Source organism: Condylura cristata, unplaced genomic scaffold (genome assembly GCF_000260355.1).
Source record: "Condylura cristata isolate star-nosed mole 26May11 unplaced genomic scaffold, ConCri1.0 scaffold00022, whole genome shotgun sequence".
Lineage (NCBI taxonomy): Eukaryota > Metazoa > Chordata > Mammalia > Eulipotyphla > Talpidae > Condylura > Condylura cristata.
The window spans coordinates 16,144,732-16,162,318 of record NW_004567123.1 but is presented as its reverse complement, the minus strand read 5'-3'; the positions used below and the strand labels follow the sequence as shown (position 1 = coordinate 16,162,318).

Sequence of the window (17,587 nt, the reverse complement as noted above, 5' to 3'; positions counted from 1 at the left end):
GAACAAGATACTACTATGTCTGGCACATTGTAGTATTGTGGGGAAGGATGTCCTGAAGGAACTCTACGGATAAAGGTTTTGTGGACTCCACCCCTACCCCAGACACCAGAACTACAAATCCCAGCAACACCAAAGGGAGGATTGTGAGGAACTGCTGGTGGAGTTAAGCAGCCATTTTGAAATTCTGGCTATAAAGGCAGACATGTTGGGCTGAGGCTCTCTCCCTTGGCCTCGTGGGTGGTGGCCGGTCACTCAGCTCTTGATCAGCTTTCAGAGTGCTACCTTAGGTCCCAGGTCAGCAGAACTGGTAGGACACACTAGTTAACTTGTCTCTCTTTCTCCATTTCTCTGGGTTGTTCCTTTTCCTTTCCCCTTGTAAATAAATCCATTATTGACCATTTTGTGTGTGTCTGCAGTGCAGTTGAATCTTAAGCATGCGGGTGAGACCCACAGACAGTTGGTACCCCATAAATAAAAGCTGCTAGCACATCTGAAGGGCATCAGAGTCTGCAGGAACATGGAAACATTAACCAACTGCTACATTTGAAAAACAAAAGCCCAAAGCCAGGCGCCCTGAGAGAGTCTACACCCAGATACTGCTGAGTGTTTATAGAAATCAGATCATTGCTCAAAGCAAAGACTGAGTGATAATTCACCCAGTTGGCCTGTTTTCTTCTCTATAAAATGAAGTGTAGCCTAAACCTCACTGGACTGTTTGAAAACTGGAAGCCAACACTGAAAACTCCTAACTCAGTTTTGCACATGGGAAGTAATTCAAAGCTTTATTCTTTTTTAGCATATTCTAATTTTGAGATCAACTCTGTCCATTTGTTTGACCTTCAAAGGCAGGGATGGGCAGCCACAGGAAATTCTGGACTTTGCCTTGAGTTCAGAATTCCCACCCCTCTGGGTGATGGGAACTGAAGAGATGGGAGAATTGCAATAGCAGCTCACAGTTTTGTGTTGTCTGACAAGGACATTTATGAGGGTTTTCAGGAAGCAGCAACTTGGGAAATGACAGATAAACTGCCACCTTGAAGAACGAGGTTGGCAACAGCTGACTGTAGGAGACCTTGGGGCCTGAGGCAGCTGGTGCCTGATGCACTGACCAGGTTTCTGGCTCAACTCATGTTTGAGGTGCATGGCTCCCTCTAGATCCGAGGAACATGTCTGTGGAGGCTCTTACCACCCTATCCTGTCTGGTCTTTCCTAGGACTTCCTGTTCTTGGGTGCTAATGCCCAGTACATGAGAGTTTGAGGACCCAGAGCATGAAGGGACTTGGCAGCCACTGCAAGATCAGCAAGTTGCATTTCCAGATGTGCAGCATACTGCAGAAGGTGTTGGGGGGGGAGGTGAAGACATTTTGCCTGCCCCACGCCCCCTCTTGTTCTTCAGCTCCTTTGCCCACACACTCTATGACTCTGGACTTTACTCCCTCTACTGTGATGGCGCATCCTTCCCCACTGGCTTGTGATAGCTCTAATGGAGGCGCCATCTTGTTTTGTTCACATCTGATCCCCTATCAGAGGATCCCCAATAAATTGTTGTTGATGTTTCATGGAAGGAACCACCTACTGAACACCCCCTTTGGCCTAAGGGGTTGGGGATCGTCAGACCCACCTGTGTTCTCCAGGGCTCCAACTGGACCACACGGCCCTTTCCTGTGGGCCAGCGGGAACCTCAAAGAGATAACTAGGAGTGGGGTGTTCTCCATGCATCCTTGACCTGGTGTGGATGCCTCTTTCTAAGGTGCTGGTTCACCTCAGGCTCTGGGCTTACTCATGCATGTGCTGTGGATGATGGCGCTGTGGACACGGGGGCCAGTGGCCTCCTGCTCTTTCCCCTACTAGGACAGGGATAAATGAGAAGAAAATGGCTCCATCTAGGTTTTCGGTCCAACCCAAATGAAAAGCTCATCCAATTGTTGTTTATGAGCCCTAAGCCTGAAGGAAGAGAACTTGATTTCTAATTACTGAACAACGAGACTTTGATCAGACTTAATAAAGAGTCATTTCCAAGTTATGTAGTTGGCCCCAGGGACTGGGAATCAGAAGGCTGGTTTGATTTTTTTTTTTTTAACTGTGTTAATGAGCAGATGGATGGAGCTGCCGGCTAGCAGATAACTCACAGGGAATAGACCCATTTGCAGATAACTCACAGGGAATAGACCCATTTACCCTGTCTGTGACAGAGATAGGTTCTAAGACGGGCCCAGCACTGTCACCGGCTGGGGACGGGTAAGCCCCAGCTTCGCCTCTTCCCTCCTCTTTTCTTCGGTCCATGTGTCCACCACAGCCACCAGTGTGGCGAACTGGCGAAGGGCCCAGACTCTGTCCAGGACTGGCCATGTGGCTCACACAGACCTCTTCCCCACTGAGGTCCCCATCTATAATGTAAGGATGGTAGTAATAGTACCTGCTCCCTACAGCTGTTATAGCAATGACATCTAAGTAATCGATGAAAAAGGATTTATTGGGCAATATAGAGTAGGGGTCAGTGTCCATGGAATAGGCATCCTTAGTGAGCACATCCTGTTGTTAGGGGGAAAGGCTGTCCTGAATGAATGCTATAGATACAGGTATTGTGGACTCTACACTCACTCCAGACACCAAACTACGAATCCCAGCAGCACCCAAGGGAGGACCGCTAGGACCTGAGGGTGGAGTTAAGCAGCCATTTTGGTTTTGGACATAAAACTGGACATGTTGGGCTGAGGGAGCCACATGGAGCAGAGAGACATGTTACGAAACTGCACCTGCTTCTGGTTGAAACAGATGTGAGTGAGAGACCTGTGGGGAGGTTTGACTAGGGCAACATTTATCTGGATTTTGCTCTTTTCCTCCCATACTTGTCTGGGCCATTTCTGACCCTTTTCTATGGGTCTCTGCTGGAAGGTTCTTTAGACTTGGGATGGGCTTTCAGGCCTTGCTTTGGGCCAATCTCTTTTGGGTAGACTTTTATCCACAAGGGGATAGGTACTTTGGGTGTTTGATTTAGAAACTATAATCTTTATGTTTGCTGTATTACACAATGATTGTATTAAAGTTCCTTTCCATTAAAGGTCTTATATGTTTTGTCTTGATAAAGCGGATGGCAGAACCTATTAGTGAAGGCAGCTTTGGGGGTTCAGTGGTGTCTGTCCCTGCTCTGTAACACTATCAGCAGACACTGGGTGTCCCGCATGAGGAAGGAGAGCATCATATACCCACTTCCAGGCCCTCCTCTAAGGGCTTTGCCTTGGCTATGGTGGGGAACAGTTGATTCCAACTTACCTGCTTAGGGCCCTGGGCCAGGCCTCTGTAAACCTTGATCCTCATCTAGAAGGGGAGCTGGGAAGCCCTCGTTGGGACTCAGGACTCAACAGGATTACACGAGGCTTCTGGGAGTATCAAGGCGTAGCCTGGTCCTGGTAAGTCGCTGATGTGAGTATCATTTGCCTTTTTTGGACTCCCCTGAAGCAAACCCTGGTACAAGGTGAGCACAAAGAAGCTTGTCTGGAAGATAATCCAAGAAGTGCCAGGAAGACAGGAGCAGGAAATGAGATGGGAAAAGGAAAGGGACAGCCCCTATGAAGGGTGCATGATCAAACAAGTTACTGCCATAGGTTTTTGAGCCTAATCCCACTAAGGAAATGCTGGGAACCAGTGGAGAACACAGCTTAGAGTATCCACCCAAGAGCCAAAGTTGTTGGGATACTTCTACCTAGAACATCTTCCATCAGTCACTGGTTGAGGGGAGTTCCTGGGGGACATCAGTTCTCTGATTCTTCTAGTCTGAGCAGAGTAGGCTCTAGCAACTGTCAAAACTTCCTAAGCAAGACTATGCACTAACCTGGTGAGCTGGACAAGGCACAGGTATGGCCTTACAGTGGGGTAGAAGCTCACCAACCCAAAACCCTGCTCATGCTATTAAAGTTCCACAATACCTGGAAACACTGTGAGTCATTTTCCTCTGCATATTTTAAAATAGATTAGGATAGTCTGTAAGCAGCCTACATTTGAGAACATTCTGGTGGATGGCATCAAGAAAAAACTCAGAGAAACCCAGGATGAATACGGTGCAACCAGATTTGTGAAACAAGGGGGAACACTTATTTGTGACAAGGTTTGATTTATGACCCTTCCTTTGTTTCTTTATATTTTTTATATAAATGAAATCATGTTATTTTTCTTGCTCCTTCTAACTTTTTTGCTTAGCATCAGCTCCTCTACTTCCATCCATGTTTTCCAAGTAGCAAGCACTCGTCTTTTTATGGCTGAGTAGTATTCCAGTGCATATATGTGCTACACCTTCTTAATCCACTCAACTGTCTGTCACTTGGGTTGTTTCCATAACCTGGCTCTTGTAAATAATGCTGCAATGAACACAGACATGCATATGGCCCTTCTAATTAGGTTTTGGCATTCTTTGGGATACTTGGGATTCTCTATGCCTTTCACTTTGGCTTATTGTTGCTTTAATCAACTACTTGACAGCTGGCAGCTCTGCTCTCTCCATCAAGGAACTCCTGCCAACAAATAGTGCTTCCATGAGCAACTTTATCTGCACATCATTTCTTATTCATATGTTCTTATATGTATAGGAAGGTACATCTGTAAAACAGGTGTCCAGAAATCAAATCCAATAACCTAGAGAGTCCTCTGTTAATTTAGCAGTTGGGTAGTGGTCCAGTCTCCCTCACACTCCCCCCTTCTCCTGAGGTGGTGTCTTAGTCAATGGGGAGAGGTCTTACATCAGGGGATTGTGGAATAAACAACTTCACCTGGCTCAAAGAGAGGTTGATCTTTGCCCTCAGCCCTTGAGAGAAGGTGTCTGACAAGACTGTCTATTTGGGCCCTCCCTGGTGGTGCAGCAGGTTAGAGCATTGCACGGCAAGTGAGTTCAGTGCGAGTTCGATCCCGACCTGGAGGTGACTCACATGGCGTGGCAGACCTCTCCTGACCCGCCCGCTGCTCCCCTCAGCAGTGTACTTCATCAGTCTGCCTGTTCTGCTCCCACTCTGTCTATCATCACCCCTGCACCTCTGGCCTGTACCCCAGTTCTGTATGCAAATAAATAAATAAAATCTTTTTTTTTTTAAGTTTTATTTATTCATATAGAACTGGGGTACAGGCCAGAGATGCGGAGAGTGAGAGGATTCACCAGGGACAGAGCGGGGAGCAGAACAGGCAGATCAACGAAGTACACTGCTGAAGGGAGCAGCGGGCGGGTCAGGAGAGGTCTGCAGCGCCATGTGGTCACCTCCGGGGCAGGCGGGAATTGAACTCATGAAGAAGTGGCTTAAGCTTCTTAGTGCTGTGCTTTAACCCTCTGCGCCACCAGGGAGGGCCCAATAAATAAAATCTTATATAAAAAATAAAAATAAAAATAAAGTGTCTATTTACCTGAAGGGCCACCACTCAAGCAGGCTAACAGTATACTCTGTCATGGGACTTTGTGTCACATGGAAGCATCTGGGCCTCCGAGGGGCTGGACACTGTGGCTACCCACACCAATAAACAACCATGGCTACAGGTGGAGCCCACTGACTCTGGACACCAGGCGAATGCGCAGTACTCTGCAGGTGGTCACCCACGAGGCTGGGGAAGCAATCTTGTCATAAATCCGCAGGGAAGGTGGGCTGGACACTCAGTATCTGGAACTTTTCCAGAGAGTGCTCCATGACCTCTTCCCTTGCCATATTTTAATTGTTATGCTTTCCCTTCAACAAGCTATAACTGAGTATAAAAGCTGTGAGTTCTATGAGTCCTCCTAGAAAACTGAGGAATTTTGGGGTAGTCTCCAGAACTCTGAAGCTTGTAGCAGAGGTCAGAAGTGAGGGTGGTCTTGCCGACCATGGTGCCTCCAGCTTCACAAGGGCCTTCTGGTCTTTGACCCCTTTGGTCCCCAGATGCATTGCTGGGGTAATACAGTGAGCCCAAGACCAGTGACACCTGAGAGCTATTCTTGTGCCTGACCAGGCCTGGAGGGCCTTCCCACCACACTCTCATCTTCAGCTCTGTTCCCGCTGAACAAGCCCTGCATTGGATGAGCTTCCTAATTTCAAACTGCAGAATCCACTCTGGTTAGCATAAACAGAAAGGCGTCAGCCACCAAAACACTGAAGTCTGTTGCCATGACCCATATGCACATTGTGGTCCAGACCTCTACTGAAATTCCAAACTGTCCCCTAACTTCAGGCATGCTGTCCCCTCAAGCTGACTGGTTTGTGGGGCTGCACCTGGCTTAGGTGACAAAGGAAACTATAAAGGTGTCCTGAGGGTTACCCCCCGCGCCTGGTACATAAATCCTCCCGGCCCAGCACGTCCACCTGGGCCTCTCCTGCCAGCCGCAGAGGAACACTGGTAGTAAAACACAGCACAGCAGAAGGCTGCTTTATGAGCCAGAGAAAAGCGATTTCCCGCCTGGGGCCACTAAAGAACCCAGGGCTGGATTCTCTACTTCCCTTCGAGCAGGCCTTCCTCCCACCTCAAGTGAGCTCAAGGGACCCCTAGTGCAGACCTATCAGCAGAAATCCCAGGGAGATGGGAGGCTGCTTTTAATAGGAGGCTCTCATCAGTACTTTCTGAAAATAGTTACATAACAATAGCTTTGAATCCTATACTGGTCAGATTGTAATTTTAGAGAGTATATTAGCTCATTTGTGTTTTTTCTCCATTAACAGGTCTGGGGCACTTGGCCTACTCACTGTATGACCTTGGACCTCTCTAAGTTTCCTCTCCTGAAAAAAGAGGCAGGTGTGGATGAACCTAACTAGATAGTTACCCGCAATGTCATTTCTCTTTCTTCCTGAGTTGCACTTTCCAGGCTCCCCTGCAGATACACGTGGCCATGGAACTGAGTTCTGGCAAAAGGAATGTGGGCAGAGGTGATGCTTGGCCCCCCAGGCATGGCTCGTAAATACACCTGATTCTTGTGCCCTCCCTTGCTCCCTCTCAGTCTCTCCTTCTTTTCTTTTCACCAACTGGCTAAGGTAAATGTGTTGAAGATAGAGTGTTCAGCAGCCTGGGTCCCTGAATGATTGTATGGAGCAGAACTCCTCTCGCACCCAACTATCATTTATAAGATCAGCTGGTTTTGTATATTGATTTTGTATCCTGTAGATTTGCTGAATTTATTCATTCTAATAGTTCTTTTTTTTTTGTGGACTCTTTAGGATTTTCTACATGTAAAATCATGTCATTTGTGAACAGAGAATTTTACTACTTCTGTTTGGATCTTTCTTTTCTTGCAGAATTGCAATAGCTAAAACTTTCAGTAACACTGACTAGAGGTAGTCACAGTGGGCACACTAATCATATACTTAAGCTCAGAGGAAAAGCTTTTACTATTTCACCATTGAGTATGATGGTAATGATGGGTTTTTCATATGTGGCTTTTATGGTGTTGAGGTCATTTCCTTCTATTCTAGTTTGTTGAGTGAATTTTATTATAAAAGAGTATTGAGTTTTGTCAACTATTTTTTCTGCATTTATTGCAATGATCATCTTATTTTAACCCTTTCTGTTAGTGTTGTGTATGGTTTGTGTATGTTGAACCATCTTTGCATCGCAAGGATAAAAGTCATCTAGTCATGATATATGATCATTGTTAAATACTGTTGAATTTGATTTTCTAATCTTTTATTGAAGATTTTTGCATCCATGATCATCAGAAATATTGATCTATGGTTTTCTTCTATTGCCATTGGAATGAGGGTAACACCAGCCTTAAAAATTGAGTTTAAAAGTATTCTCTCCTCTTCAATATTTTGAACAAGTTTAAGAAGAATTAGCATTAGTTCTTCTTTAAGTGCTTGGTAGAATTCCTAATGAGGCCATATGGTCCTGGCTTTATTTGTTGGGAGATTTCTGATTACTGATTCAGTCTCCTTAATAGTTATGTCTGCTCAGATCTTCTATTTCTTCAAGATTCAGATTTGGTAGGTTGCATGTTTCTAAGACTGTATCCATTTCTTCTAGCTCATCCAGTTTGTGGGTATGTAACTATTCATAGTAGTCTTTATAATGCTTTTCATTTCTGTGTCATCAGTTTTAATGTCTCCTCTTTCTCTTCTGACTTTATTTAATAGTATTTTTTCTTAGTCTAGCTAAAGGTTGATCAAAATTGTTCATCACTTTTAAAAACAGCTCTTAGTTTTATTGATTTTCCCTGCTCAGTTAACTCTTCCTTCCTCCCAGCAAGAGAACATGCACCTACTTAGACCACTGTGAGCAGATATTCTCTCCAGGTTCAGAATTATTATTATCTGTATCGTTTATTTGGTAATGTAACAAGTAATATTGTGAATTGCTATTTAAATAATTTGCTATCTAACTTCTCCTGAATAATCTACTTTCTAAGTAGGTTATAATTTCCTCGAGGGCAAGAAACAGATATATGTCTTTGTCACCCACAGCTCATTGCAATATTGAGTTGGACTTAATATGCATCAGGTGATTTGATTTGAAATCTCTTGTCACTTAATCTAATATTCCAATCTTTTCCCCAGTTGTGGGCTTTCCTAGGCCCTTCACATAACTCTTCCCAGTGAGATGTTAATTGCCTCCCTTTCTCACCTCTGCGGGTGCTGTGCATGCTCAGTTACCCCTGATTGCACTTTCATGTTGCTCTGGTCAGATCATAGAGCACCCCAAAAAAATCTCACACTATTCATACTCTTTTGCTGCCTCTAGCTGTCTACTGGGACTCCAGGGGCTTCCAGAGATGCTAAATTAAAAAGGGAAAGATCCCAGGACAATAGGAAACAGGAGAACTCGAACTCCTGCCTTTTGAAGGGTGATCAAGGACCACAGGCCTGCGAGGCCTAATGAGATGAACTTCACCACACATAATATTTTGGTGAGGTCCTTGACAACTTCCTGGTGGTACAGAAAGAGAGTGAGTATAGAGGGGTGTGGCTCCAAACTGAAAAAGTCCCTTTTAGCTCTAACATTCCATGATTTCAAATGACTTAACTGTTGCGAGTTTCACTGTGTCCTTCAAAAACAAATATGCTGATTTGTAACTCCCAGCACCTCAGAATGCAGCCTTACTTGGAAATAAGGTCTTGACGGAAGTAATTGAAATACAATGAGGTCATGGCAGTGTGCTTTAGTCCAAGAACACTGGTAGCCTACAAAAGGGGAACGTGGACAGAGAGACAGAGGCAAGATGATGGGAAGATGGACATATGGTGAAGGAGACTGGACTGATGCAGTGACAAGCAAAGGAATGTTCTAGGCTACTGGCATCTAGGAGAAGTGTTTCCCAACCATCCCAGGTTGGGTAGATTCACCATCGGTTCTAGCAATTTTTTTTTTAAGATTTATTTATGCATACAGAAGTGGGGTACAGGCCAGGGGTGCAGGGGAAAGAACTCTCCAGAGCCAGAGTGAGGAGCAGGACAGGGAGACTGATGAAGTACACTGCTGAGGGGAGCAGCGGGTGGGTCAGGAGAGATCTGCTGCACCATGTGGGTCACCTCTGGGGCAGGGCATCAAACTCGCACTGAGGCGGCTACGGCCAGCTTGCAGTGCTGCGCTTTAACCCACTGCCCCACCAGGGAGGGCCGTTTCTAACAATTGGAAAGAGAATTTTGGAGCCCTTAGTGTCATTTTCACAGGTTTTAATGGTAAATGGGGGAAGCCAGCAGGCAGAGAGACAGCAACTGAGCCCGGGAATCTTTATACTCGTTCCACTGGCCTTTCTCTGGCGTTCCCTGGTGGCCTCCTCCTCTCTGCAGGGCTGAGTACCGCCGCCTTATGGCTGGGCTCTAAGTGTGGGTGTGCACGCTTGCACCCACACGCTCAGGCATCCACAGTCAGGCATGCGGGCCCCACGCCCACCCGCCCTCTGCGTGCGCAAGATCAAGGCGGCAGGCGGCAGCCAGAGGCCGATGGTGTGAAAGCCTGACCGACATCATTTTCCCTACAAAGAGGCAAACCATTGGCCCTGCTAATGTCTTGGCTGTGGACTCCTGGGCTCCAGAACTAGGAGACAACAACACTCTGCGGTTTTACACCTCCTGGTTCGTGCTACTTTTTTTAATGGCAGCCTTTGAAAATTAATACACTTACCTTCTATGTGTTTCCTTTCCTTTATCCTTACAACAAGCACCTAATAGCATCCTCCCAAGTGGGAGGTTTTCAGTGAAGATAAAGATGCCAATAGATTATAAACAGTCCAACCAAAAGCCATCTTCTCACTGAGTTTGCAAAGTATCCTCTTGAGAGGAAAATCTTTTGAAGTGTTCCCTGGGTAGATGAGGCCCCAGGTCGTGATGTTCTTTTCCATGGGAGAATGTGCCAGACTGTTCGGCTCCCTCAGGACCACCCCTGCCTGCTCATGTGACTCTCAGATGTGCTGAAGCAGAGAATCAGATCGTATTGTGTGCTGAGTTTTGTGTTCAATTATTGGGAAAATTCTTTTTGTTTCCATTACAACTGTCAGTTTCCCCAACCTATGTACCAGAGGGGGGAGGATAGAAAATTCATTTATTCTCCAAATACTTAGTGAGACTGCAATATCTGCCAGATATATAGATATCAAAAGTCCCCAAATTCCCACTTCTGTAAAGTTTGTATTTCAAGTAGGAAGAGAGATGTAAGAAACAAGCATTATAAATTAATTATGTAAGTTAAGAGAGGGTAATGGTTGCGGGAGAAAATAGTACAGGGCTGTAACCCAACCTTAATTTTGTTACTTAAATGGCTGCAGCTTTAAGCCATCGAGAATGACTTCAGGTGAGCTCCTGTGTCTTCTCATTCTGATTCCATCATTTTCTGAAATTGTCCTTCCTCTCTAGTGCTGTTAAACGTTCCAGGCTGCTGCCCAAGCCCTGGAATTAGCCACTTGGGTGAATCCAGAACCACTCATGTTCATTCTAGCTCTTATTTCCAATTTCTTTCCCTGATCAGGATAAACCTGGCTCTTATTATTCTCAATACATTTATTGAGGGGTCTGAACCCAGCACACACATATTTATTGAAATATAATGGTATGTGCTCCGTAGGTCTGTACCCTTAAAGCACCCAGTTAAAAGACTCATTTCCAGAGTTACTTTGGTTCATTCTTTAATTTCCCAGACTGTTCCCTGGGGTCACCCAGGTTCCTTTTGTATGCCATTTTGGAATTTTCCTGCCTCTTTTGATTGGCTTTGGTTATTTATTTGTTAAATGGGTATGTGAAACATTACTGTAGTTCTGAGAGTTAGGGCGTGTTCTTGCCAGTCCCCAGGACTTGGTATTATCAAGTATTGGTAGTGATAAGCACTTTTTAATGTTAGCCATCCAATAGGTGTGTAAGGCATCTCAGTATGGCTTTAATTTGCATATTCCTAATAGCTAATGCTGTTGAACATCTTTTTTCATGAGCTTAGTTGCATCTCTTTATCTTCTTTGATGAAGTGTCTGTTCACGTCATTTACACATTTTCTAATTGGATTGCTACCTTAATATTGAGTGCAAAGAGTTCTTTATATATTCTGGATGCAACTCTTTTCTTGAAGATGAAATATGTAAACTGCACATGTTTTCTCCAGATTGTGACTTGTCTTTTCATTTGTTTGACAGCCTTCCACAGTTCAAAAGTGTTTAATTTTGATGAAGCCCAGTGTAGCGATTATTTTTCTTTTATGACTTTTGCGTGTTTTAGGCATGATGTGTAAGAGCTCTTCACAAAACCCTATGTCATGGAGATGTTCTGTTTTCTTCTAAAAGTTTTGTTGTTTTGATTTTCTAGTTTGTAAATTCAACGATGTCAATACAACATGTTGAAATTTCTCCATCCTTTTGCCTCTTTGTCAAAAGTCTGTTGACCTTCCTTCTCTGGGATTATTTCTGGGCTCTATTTTATTCCCATGATTTAAGTGTCCATCCTTCCTCCAACACCACTGTCTTGACTCTGGAGCCACATGCTAAATAATAAAATTGGGTATTATGATTCCACTAATTTCTTCATTTTGAAGTATTTTAAATATTGCATTCCTTTGCCTAGTTTTTTTTTGTAGATACTTAAAAATGCTACCCAAAAATCCTCCTAGAAGTTCAAAAGGAATTATGTTGACCTATGGATAAAGTAATTTTGAGGGAGAAACGCTGTCTTTATTATGTGGACTCATCCAAACTGTGGACACAGTCTCTCCATTCATTGCGGTCTCTGGTTTCATAATACCTTGCAAGTGGCACCATCTAGATCCCATCCATATTTTGTTAAATTTGTTCGTAAGCACTGGCTCCTCTAGCGCTGTTATAAATGGCACCGCACGTTCAACCTCTTTCTCATCACTTGTTATCATACAGAAATATGACTGATACAACTGATTTGTGTGTGTCAGCCTCCCCTCATTTGGCTATAATTTGTTATTCTTTGACTATATTACCCTTACTAGAGATTCCATTTATTAATCATGCATAGAGAAGTTCTTCTTCAATATTCATAGGTGAAATTAATCTGTGAATCTCTTTTTTGCTGCTTTGTCAGTTTTGATATTTGTCTTAGTCAGCTCAGGTTACTCTACCAACATCCACAGCCTGGGTCTGGGTGGCTTAAATGACAAAAGATGTCACTCAGTTTGCTCTCTGCTTGGGGTCCAGTTCCTGCTTTCAGATGGCCCTCTTCCTGCTGTGTTAACGTGCAGAGAGAAAAGACCATCTCTTCCGTTTCTCTTCTACTCTAAGGTCACTAGTGTGCCCTTCTAATGGACCTCATGACCTCATCCGAGCCCAGCCACCTCCATCAGCACCCACCTCCCAACCCCATCACATTGGAAGCCATGGCTTCTACATATAAATTTGAGGAAGTGTTTAAATTTTCTGGGCAGCAGATTTTTGCCTCATTTCTCCTTTTGATTTAATTTCTGGCTTTATTGCTTGGGGGCCAGAGGTCTTGACTTTCTATTTTGTGGAAAGGCACTGATATTTCTCTTCTAGCCATGGTCAATCCTTATAAATGCTCTCACAGGTGTTTCAATGAAAGATACAGTCTCTGCTTGCAGGGTATCAAGGTAATATAACCTCTCGCATCAACCTGATTCATTACTTGATTCAGACCTCCTGATCCCTTCGTGACCTTGACAACACCTTGCCTCCAACCCCCAGTAGTCAGTTTACTTTTTCCCCAATCAGCTGACACTGTGCAAAGTGATGTCAGAGTGCCATTCCCATCTCTCCTCTTGCTTTGCACTCCAGGTGTAGTTTGGATTAGGAGCCCAGCTCGGGGAAAATAAGGGGGGGGCGGTGTGACTGGGTCTTCCCTATACCCAGGTTCACACTATTCCGGGACTTGAGACAGACTCAAGGTTTGACATTCCTGAACTCTTGAGTCCATCTTGCCCTGAGTCCTCAACCAAGCAGAAATGTGGATGGACCAGCCCCTTCCAGATGTTCTCACTTTTTTTTTTTTTTAAAGATTTATTTATTTATACATACAGAACTGGAGTGCAAGCCAGAGGTATAGGGCGGTGAGAGGATTCACCAGAGACAGAGTGGGGAGCAGAACAGGCCGACTGACAAGTACACTGCTGAGGGGAGCAGTGGGCGGGTCAGGAGAGGTCTGCCGCGCCATGTGGGTCACCTCTGGGGCTGGGGATTGAACTCGCACTGAAGCAGCTGTGGCCAGCTTGCAGTGCTGCGTCCGTACCCACTGTGCCACCAGGGAGGCCTTCTCACTTACGTTTATGGAAGCTGCACCTCCTTAGTATCCCAGGAGAGGCAGGGGCACTCAAGACCTCCCTTAAATGTGTTGCAGACATCTCTGGGTAGCTGATTGCCCGTATCTGCCAAATGTATGATAGACGGCATGTTCTTCTGTTACATGCGCTGTCATGTCGTCACTGCTGCTGTCACTGCTGCACCAGAGAGGCAGGCAGAGGGTCGGCAGGGGCTTTCGCGCTGCCATCTTTTCCTCCTTTTACCCATCCACACCAATTGCTTCTGTCTATCGTCACATTCTAGGAAAGCCAATAGCTGGATCCTCACTAAATTGAGAGGCTACACGTTGAAGTGTCTGACTCAAAATAAAAGCTATTAACTTTGTGGATCCCTGGAGACACCGCAAAGGCGATTCTGTTGCTGGAGTTCAGCAGCAAGCCGTGTGCGTGCTGATGAGGACAGACAAGCCGTGTTCAGAGGCAGCGGAGAGACAGCACCGTGGCCTCGACCATCGTCTCAGGACAGAGATGCGCCCCTCTGTATCTCACGTGGGCAGTTGGATGTGGCCTCCGAGTGAGCAGCAACCAGGCTCTCGAGGTTTAATATCTTTTATTTTCCCAAGGAACAGCAGGAGCCCCCGGCCCTGCAGGCAGGCACACTATTCTCACATGGTTTTGTTTTGCCTTGCATGCTTTACCTCCCTCTTCTCTTTCCTTTTATGTTCTTTTTATTCCTTCTCTGGATCGTGCAACAAGTTTATGGACACCAAAATTTCTAATATCTACCAATTATCTTTAGTACTCTTTTCCTTTAAATGGGCATAAACATTCACAATTTAACTATAATTCTTATCGCTTCGTAGTCTTTACAAAACTCTTGTTTGCTAAACTTTTTATTCTCTAAAAAATAGCTGGAGGGCTTAAATCTGCCAGACATTACGCCTAGAGAACTGGGGTACAGGCCAGAGCTGCAGGGGCACTGAGAGGATTCACTAGAAACAGAGCGGGGAGCAGAACAGGCAGATGTACTGAAATACACTGCTGAGGGGAGCAGCGGGCGGGTCGGGAGAGGTCTGCAGCGCCATGTGGGTCAGTTCCACAGTGGATGGAACTCATGCTGAAGCGGCTGCAGCTTGCTTCACAGTGCTGTGCTTTAAGCTGTTGCACCACCCGGGAGGGCCCTAAACATCTATTCTTGACACAAGGACTAGCCAGAGTGTGCCCTACCCCAAAGTTCACTGAAAAACAGAAGCTGAAGACTGTGTTATATGCCTCCTTCTCCTCATCACCTTGTCTATGGCAGTTACAATGCCCCGGCGGGGCCTTCTACTTATTTTAACAGGCAACTGTGACATAAAATATTCTTCATGTGTATTAATCAGTTTCCACCAGGCTTTGCTACAGATTGAACAATGCCAAAGTCCTAGAGACTTGCTACCCCAATGGCTGACTTCTCACTCACTCGGAGTCAGGCAGCTGCTGCTCCAGCCGCAGCAGCATCTGCCACTCGGGGGCACCGCCCCAGGGAACATCCTGGCAGAGGGCACAGGAACTAGCTGAGCCGCTCTATTGCTCTTGAAGCCCTGGCTAAGGGCTGCACAGCCTCTTCCTCTCACACGTCATTGGCCAAAATAAGTCTCCTGGAGCAACCGGACGCCAACTTCAGGGGAAATAAAACCCTCCTGCCACAAGGGCCTGGGAGAGGTGTACAGGAAGGGCTGGCAAAGGCTAGTGCAGGGTTCTGCACAATGGATGCATCTCCCACAAGCCACCTGCTTAACTTCTCGTCTCACCTCTGAGATGTCTCTAGCATGCATGCCGATTACTTTGAAATATTACAGACACAACAGAAGCATGTATAAATATCACTACACAGTATCTGGAATATGACTTGAAGGGCTGAGCGATAGCCCGTTGGATTCATCTTCTTACATACAGAGGGCAGGGTTTAGGAAGTCTGATCTACCTGGGAAAGACCATTCATTTGCAATGCAGGCACAGTCCCCTAGATGAGGGGTTGGCAAACATTTTCTGCAAGATGCCAGAGAGTAAATATTGATATTGTGCAGACCATATGCTCTCTGTTACACCTGCTCAACTTGTTACTGTAGTACAGAAGCAGGTGTAGACAATAGGAAAACAAATGTGTGCCAGTGTGTTCTGATAAAGCTTTATTTACAATGGTCAAACTTAACCTGAAAGTCTTGTTGGCTAACCCCTGTCCTGAGGCCCTGATTTTGGTGTTTTATTCAACAAGATTTGCTGAGCACTTACAGTGAAATAAGCCAGAAAGAAAAAGAAAAGTATTGGGTGGTTTCACTTATAGGAGGAATGTAGGGGAAGCAAATAAGGGATCCGGGAAAAAAAATAATTATAGTAACTTACAAAACAAAATTAACAGGCAACTATAAACCAGAGAACTGCACTTCCAAGCACAGAAAGAACGAGACCTTTGGCAGGCCCCAGTAGGTTAGCAACAGTCACGGGCAGTTTCCATCACTCTCTGTCTTCTGTCAGGATGTTGGATCATGGGAAACAAAGCCCTGTGGTCTAGCTCAGGTCACACAACCATCCCCTCCAGGGGAAAGGCCAGGAAGGAGGCCCAGCCCCAGCTCTCCCTGCAGTCACATGAAAGAATGCAGAGGTCACCCAGGAAAGGATGCTAGGAAGACCCTCCCCAGAATACCTACGATAATCACAAGTCGCTCCTTGCAGCTGCTTTCAGCCAAGGACACTCCTAGACAAAGTTGAATATTGTGATAAATTCACAGAATGTCAGCCATGAAACAGCTATCGGATTACCTCTTTATTCTGCAAATAAGACAGAGATGATGCTTGTACTGCAAAAGGCCAAACAGACAGGACCCTATTCAAAGCTCCTTGAAACCCAAGTCTTTGCTATTTCTGCAGGCCTATTCACCCCACATCTTGGTAAGGTTAGTTCCCCAAATGCAAGTCACAGAAAACCTGTCAAATGAGCTAAAGCAAAAAAAGAATTTTATGGCTCAAGTAACTCAGAAGTCCAGAAGAATCAGACTCGAGGATCCACTGGGCTCTGAGGCTCAGATGAAGGTCAAGGACTCTCTCTTTCTCCTTGGTCCCTGGCTCCCTGGGTGGTTCACGCTCATACAGGTGCTTCCACTGTGATGACCAGAAGGGACGGCGGGTCCAGTCCCACATGCTCCCATTTAACAGGTGGGTTCTGGAGGACTCCAGGATAGGTTCAGGTCAGAGCGCAACAAGATAACATCGCAGCAAGAGGGATTTAGAAAACGCTTCATGAAAACTTTCTCATGTGGGTAGTTTACATTATGGACTCTTGATTCGTGGAGCTCTTGAAGAGGTCTTCCCTATACTGTCATGTAAAGGCCTAAAGATGTAGAGGTAGCGTGGGGGTGAAAGTGTATACAAGAAATGCGATCATGATTTCTTGAGTATTCAAGAGTATTGTGGTTCCACACCAGAACTGTTGTCTTGAAAATACCCTCCTGGACCTCGAGATGTTGGCTCTGCAGGCAGCAGACTCCTGGGTGAATATGGCAGGCCGTCAGCTACCCAGCCTGGCCGGGGACGCCTGCCCCCGGGGGCTCTCCCTGCTGGCACAGTGGCAGAGCACTGACACTCCTCACATCCTGTTTCCCTCCAGCTGCTCCTCAGGCTCTGAGCTTAGCCTGCAGGTGGCAAACAACAATGCAGATGTCCCATCATAATGTTGCAGGGGGAAAAGGCCAACCATGAGAGATTATATTCTATATGATGTCATTTGTGTATTTCTAAAAAGGCAGAACCAATCTTAGTGATTAGAAGTCATAGGACAGGGTGGTCCCCAAGGAAAGGGTTGGTTCAGGTTCCCTGTCCCACACAAGGGGACTGGGGGAGCTGTGCAGGGAGGAGCAGAGACTAGGGAAGGAAGGAAGGAAGGAAGGAAGGAAGGAAGGAAGGAAGGAAGGAAGGA

General features: G+C 45.6%; 1 protein-coding gene across 1 annotated transcript in view; it reads left to right on the top strand.

Annotated features, from left to right (window-relative positions):
* The window catches only part of LBP (lipopolysaccharide binding protein), a 20,360-nt gene extending 19,080 nt beyond the window's left edge, over positions 1-1,280 (top strand). The window contains exon 15 of the mRNA XM_004686949.2: positions 1,214-1,280. Within this exon, the coding sequence (XP_004687006.1) occupies positions 1,214-1,258 (45 nt within the window). The 3' untranslated portion in view covers positions 1,259-1,280. The remainder of the gene's footprint in view (positions 1-1,213) is intronic.
* Positions 1,281-17,587: the final 16,307 nt, after the last annotated feature.